This window comes from Bactrocera latifrons, unplaced genomic scaffold (genome assembly GCF_001853355.1).
Source record: "Bactrocera latifrons isolate USDA-ARS-PBARC rearing strain unplaced genomic scaffold, ASM185335v1 scaffold_696, whole genome shotgun sequence".
NCBI lineage: Eukaryota > Metazoa > Arthropoda > Insecta > Diptera > Tephritidae > Bactrocera > Bactrocera latifrons.
Genome location: NW_017537374.1, coordinates 15,303 through 21,393, shown reverse-complemented (window position 1 = coordinate 21,393; position 6,091 = coordinate 15,303). Strand labels below are relative to the sequence as shown.

The window sequence follows — 6,091 nt, the reverse complement described above, 5'->3', positions numbered from 1 at the left end:
CGAACTTAACCTTCTTATGGAGCCAAGAAATCACGTGTACAAAGTTTCATCATGATATCTCAATTTTTACTCTTGTATTTGCCTTTACGTTTGCTTACTTATTTAAGGCAATCCTGCTTATTCTTGATCATACCGGGATCACCGGACATATGTGCAAGTAAAATACTTGAATTTTTTTGTTTTAAATTTGAGGATATTTTTTGTTTTGATACACGAAGGTAAGCATTAGTGGCCAATAAACAATCTTTATATATTTGGATATATATTTTAAGTCGAAATATATGTACATGTATGCAAAAATTTAAATGAAAAATGCAGTACTAAAAGGAATTGATACGACTCACTTTGTTATCTCTCATCGGATTTTGGGTATTACGGTAGGCCAGTGTGTATGGTAGTTCCTATGAGCTATTCCAAATCCTGCCCTGGAATGCTGCGAAGGGTTSCCAGTGGTTGTTGGTTTTTTTTTTCTTTCTTTGTTGGTTTACTCCGCGCCCGTTTTATTTTAACATGTGTTTGTTGCATACATAGTATACGGCTTTTTATTCGCGCCCGCTGATTTTTGTTTTGTGGTATTCTATTTTTAATTCTGTTTTTTGTTTTTTGTTTGGTAACTGCGTACTTTTTTTTACCGCACTGTTATGTATATATGTATGTGTATTTATTTTTTTTTTTTTTTTGTCACTACCCAGAACTTTGTTGTTGCGCTTTTTTCGGGCACACGAATTTTTGTTCCTTGTATTATTATACGAGTATATGTATTTATATACAAGCAAATTTTTGGGATGGATTGGTAAGTATATAGGCACTTTTAACACATACTTTTTTCCCCTTTTTATATTATATTATTTTCAGTTTCTGGACTCTATTTTTTTATATATATACATATATATATATATAATTTCACTGCATATACTGTTTGCATTTGCGCTCWTTTTAATTTTTATTTTCTTCAAGCTGCAGAACTAAATAGAGAAGGTACCATCTTCTATAAGAGTGTACAGCTGCTGGCGTATGCCGATGATATTGATATCATTGGCCTCAACNTTACAAACAACCGTTATGTGAACAAAACTATAATACTCTCTTTAGCAACTTTGTTGCGAGAGTATAAAAATCCACGTGTGAAGGTTTTCGAGGTATGAGGTGGTTAGTGGCACTAACCACCGTGACTATTGATAGAAACAAAACAATTATGAGTTACTTATATTGTTTATTAATATTATATGATATAATGAAATTCTCCGGAACGAAACTAAGGAAATTTTTTTTCTTCAYGAAAATCTGAAAAACAAGCTTTTCCTTTGCGTAGACAAAGAGCCACTTTGCATGTACTACACTGCCATACAGTACGGACTGGAAATATTTTAGTGCTGCATAGACAGAATCTTCTTGATGTGCTTCCTTCAGTTTGATGGCAACTGGATTCAAGACGAATTTCTGAAGGGACTRTTGACATCCTTAGGGTCATGATAACTTGATAACATGAAAACTGATCTCTTATCTTTCCATTTCAAAAATGATATTTTTGTGTCACTCATCCGGAAATCATGTTCTCCTCTTTGCAAATGCTTGTCTTCTTTTAGCGTTGGTAAGAACTTTCTATTTGAGTTCGCAGTTCCTCAGGCGAAAATATTATCTTATCGTAATTTAACTTCCAACGAGTAAGTGTTGAAATAATTGTCAAAATAGACTTTATGATTTTTGTGTTTCAAATTTTCGCAAAAATTTCTTACAACTTTACCACCTAAGTCAGTTTCAACGCTAGCATTATTTTTTCCCGTGTAAACATCAAAATCTAGGCAATAACCTGACCATGCACGCAACATCTGTTGACGCCGCTCCCGCCCAATTTCTTTTGCCACATCTGTATCGGCAGAACAATACTTTCTTTTCCTATTTTTCGAAGTTTTAATTCGCGCGCATTCGCAATCGTGTTTTCAAACCGTAGGGTCGCATTTTTTCTCTCGCTTGTGCTGTCGTTTAGTATCTGCATTCTAGCGGTGTCTGTGTTATAACGCTACTTTACAGTTGTGCACAAAAAACTTTTTTACTGTTTATTTCTCGCTGTGTTTATTTTCTTATTGTTAACTTGTGCTACATTAATACATTTTTTTCACAATGCCCCCTGGGGCCAACAATCTGGGCGATAATAGGTTTGCCCTATTATCCTCAGCCCAGAAGACTAAAAGAAAAAAGCCTGAACAATCTACGTTGGAACTATTTCCGGAACTCCCCATAACAAAGAAGGATGACCAAAATACCTCGTCATTAAGTCGCGGGATGCCAGTAAACCTATTACATCAATCTCCTGCTTCGCGATTTATAAAGGTATTCAATCTATCAATAAAGATATTAACAACATCTCGTCACTTCGCGATGGCAGCCTACTCCTTCTCGTAAAAAATCAAAATATTGCTGATAAATTCCTTTTCACTAAGAATCTAYCCGGTGCAGGTGCTGTTGAAGTCGCTCTTCACAGCACCCTTAACTCAGTCAAGGGCACAATTTATGCCCCCTTTATTTGCCAACTTAGCGACGATGAAATAATTGAAGGTCTCAAGGATCAAGGTGTCTCTGCAGTTCATAAGTTTAACAAAATCGTTAAAGGCGTTCGTGTACCTACTGGTGCCGTATTATTAACATTCCATAAATATACACTTCCTAACAGAATTGAAGTAGCCTGGAGAACCCTAGATGTCCGTCCGTACTACCCTAATCCTATGCGCCGCAAAACTTGTCAGCTATTAGGACACACCGCTAAACACTGCGAGAAAACTCCTTCCTGTGTCATTTGCAACCTTCCTCCTAACCACTCTCCACCTTCTGATTGCACCAGAGTTNCTGGCGCGCTGTTGTTAACTCGGCTATAATCGCGTAAGCGGTGTCTACGCCAATCAAGAAGAAGATGTTTATATGTATTTAAATCATTTCAATTTTACTGCAACTTTGCACTTGCATTTGAGCTTGCGCACTTATTCCCTTTACTTGTCACTTCAATTTAATATTTTTAGCTTTTTTTTTCGCCTTATAATTTTGTGTCACAATTTCCTTGTTTTATTATTATTATTATTATTATTTTTTCCACAATAGTGCCATTCAGGATGGTTCGAAGGACCATATATGATTTCCCATTCACTTCTTCACTTACTTTTCACAGCCACTCCGGAAAGAATACTTTCAGAATGCAAAGTTTTACTAAAAACTGGGATCACAATTTTATTTTAGCGTTTTAATAAAAATCTCCCTGGTCGGATACCAGTGGAGGCGTAAAAATATATGTATATAAAAACTCAGTTAATGAACTCACCGGTCGGATACCAGTGGAGGTTGTATGGTTATGAAAATATAATTATATATCGAAATTATGATAATATATTTGTTGAACTGCTGCGCGCGGAAGATCGCCAGATGTAGCAAAATGGTTGAGCTGCCGACGAAAATACGGAGAAATCCAAACAAAGATGGTTGAGCTGCGTGCCGAAAATACGGAAAAAAGGTAGAACGTCCGCCRATGTTTCCTAATCGAAATTCGTGATCGAAAAGGGCCGCGCCTCTTCCAGGACGACGGTTTTTGCTCGTTGGGGGGTGGTAGATTCGTAGCCGCTWGTATTGGTGTGTGTGGTGTTTTCTGCTGCTTCCAATGGATGTGTGGTGTGTGGTGAAACTGCTGTCTTTAAGTGTGGTGTATGTGTCAGAGTTGCTTGTGAGTGGTGTGTTGTGTGGTGTGGTGACGCCTGAGGGCGGGAAGCTTAACTCATTTATCCAGGCCTAAAACACTGCTCTGCCTTCATCATATATGCAATTTCATACTTTAGCCACAAATTCTCGCTTTTTTAAATAAGACTCCAATGTTTTATACAATTCTAATCGAAGAATATTTTTAACCTTATATAAAAGGTCTTCATGCCATATACTACCGTGCCCAAAAGGTGACATTTAAATTTAAACTGCGCGCGTCGAAGGATTTGGAGAATTATTTTTTTTTTAGGTTTGCAGTACTGTCATTTATGTCAAATTTTATGTCTAGATATTCATCAGTGTTTGAGATACGAGTCGTTTTGTGAGCAGCTAAAAGTGAGTTTTTCGTTTTTTGCGATGTCGAAATTTGTTGAGCAAAGAATTTGCATTAAATTTTGTTTACGGAATCAATTTTCAGCTGCGGATATGTTGAGGATGGTGCAGAAAGCCTTTGGTGAAGAGGCTATGCCTAAAAAAAGTGTTTACAAGTGGTATAGTGAGTTCCGGCCAAGCCGGCCATCCTCAACCCACGAAGCTCACGTTCAACAAATCAAAGATTTGGTGTTGAAGAAAAATCGATTAACAATTAGGGACCTTGCTTAAGAAGTTGCATATCGAAAGGCTTATCCAATACCATTTTGAAGGATGTTTTGGGCCGCAAACGCGTCAAATCTCGACTTGTACCGGAAACATTGTTTTTTTTGGAAAAAAGGCGTCGCGTTGAAGTGTGTGAAACGATGCTTTCCGACTACTAGGGTGTCGTGATATGCATTATAACTGGCGATGAGACTTGGTTCTATGCTTACGACCCTGAAACAACCGATCAATCGAGCGAGTATCGTGCCAAAAGAGAGCCGAGACCAAAAAATTCRKCCAAAGTCGCTCAAAAATCAAAGTCATGTTGATTGTTTTCTTCGATTATCGTGGTGTTATGCATTATGAATTCCTTCCAACCGGTCAAACAGTCAACAAGGAATATCATTTGAACGTTATGCGTCATTTACGTAAAACCGCCTAAAAAGGCCGAAATTGTGGAAAGACTATTCTTGGTTTTTACACCACGATAATGCACTAGATCATTTAGTTTAACTTGGAACCAGAATTAACACCAAAAACACTATCAGCCCTGAAATCMAATGCAGAATAAGTGTTGCCAACAGGTGCTTCTTCAGACTGAATAGGGAATTGAAAAGTCAAGTCCTCCCTCGACGGACAAAGACCAAAATTTGTAAGCCTCTCATTATTTCCGTACTAGTATATGGTGCAGAGGAATGGACGATGACAACATTTGAGGAGTTGACGTTACGAGTTTTCCAGACAAAGGTTTGGCAACACTGGTTTGCAAATTACCAGCTGCTGTCAAAAATAAAAACATTGGAAACAAAGAGAAGAAATGGAGCAAACCGGTGTGGACAACATAATGCTAAAACACGAAAAGCCGAATAAAAAGTGGAACGAAAAAGAAATCCGGAATATCCTGGATTTCTTGCAGGAACCTCCAGAAGTAAAAGTGAAATTTGTGAATGTGCCGCATACAAATATTTCTTGCAGTTAATGTCCGTAATTTCTTCATCAGCTTTATCAAAAAAAGTGTCAATTAATTTTCCCCTAAAACTTTTTTTGGAACATTTTCAAGTTTTTCGTTTTTGTTTACAAACAAGGATTGACAGAAACCACAAAAAATACGTTCATTGTTGATGGTAAATATTTGCAATTGCATAATTTTGCAAACTCARATGCACAAGATTCTGAATTGCCCTTATAATATTTTGTAGCAACATATTGCAAGAGTATAAAAATAGCGACCGAAACTGCTGATGGGGGTGAGGCATATCTTCAAGAAAATCTTAGTGGAATATGTAACAGCGGAATAACAAATACTGACAGAATACCTTAATAATAATACCTTGGCATTCAAAAACAAAACTACAACAACAAACAAACTTACAAAAATATTATGTTATCATATGTAAGTATGTAATGACCAGCGCAATTAACGAATGTGGAATGTGTAATTTGAACGGGAAAGCCGTTTTACCCAAGTCATTTCGTAGTTATTTTTCTCGTGACACATCAACCTTCAAATTTTTGTTTATTTTTCAAAGAAATGTAGTTATAAATGCCGCTCCACCTTTAAAGTGAAAGGTCCAACTTACCACAGGGTTAGATCATTCCTCCCAGCTCAGAAGTTAAAGAAGAAATCAAGCCATGTGCCTGTGGATTTTTTACTGAGTATATCGTTTTAGTCTTGATTCATAACTCACGTTTTATTATTAGTTAAAAGTTTAAAATAATACAATGAACGAACGCTACGGTATTAAAGCAGAGAACTTAAAACATAGAGAAGGTG

General features: G+C 36.8%; 1 protein-coding gene across 1 annotated transcript in view; it reads left to right on the top strand.

Moving 5' to 3' along the window:
* Positions 1 to 3,127, top strand: part of LOC108975749 — a 14,407-nt gene extending 11,280 nt beyond the window's left edge. Inside the window, exon 5 of the mRNA XM_018944451.1 lies at positions 3,094 to 3,127. Coding sequence (XP_018799996.1) covers positions 3,094 to 3,127 — 34 coding nt within the window. The remainder of the gene's footprint in view (positions 1 to 3,093) is intronic.
* The last annotated feature ends 2,964 nt before the right edge of the window (positions 3,128 to 6,091 follow it).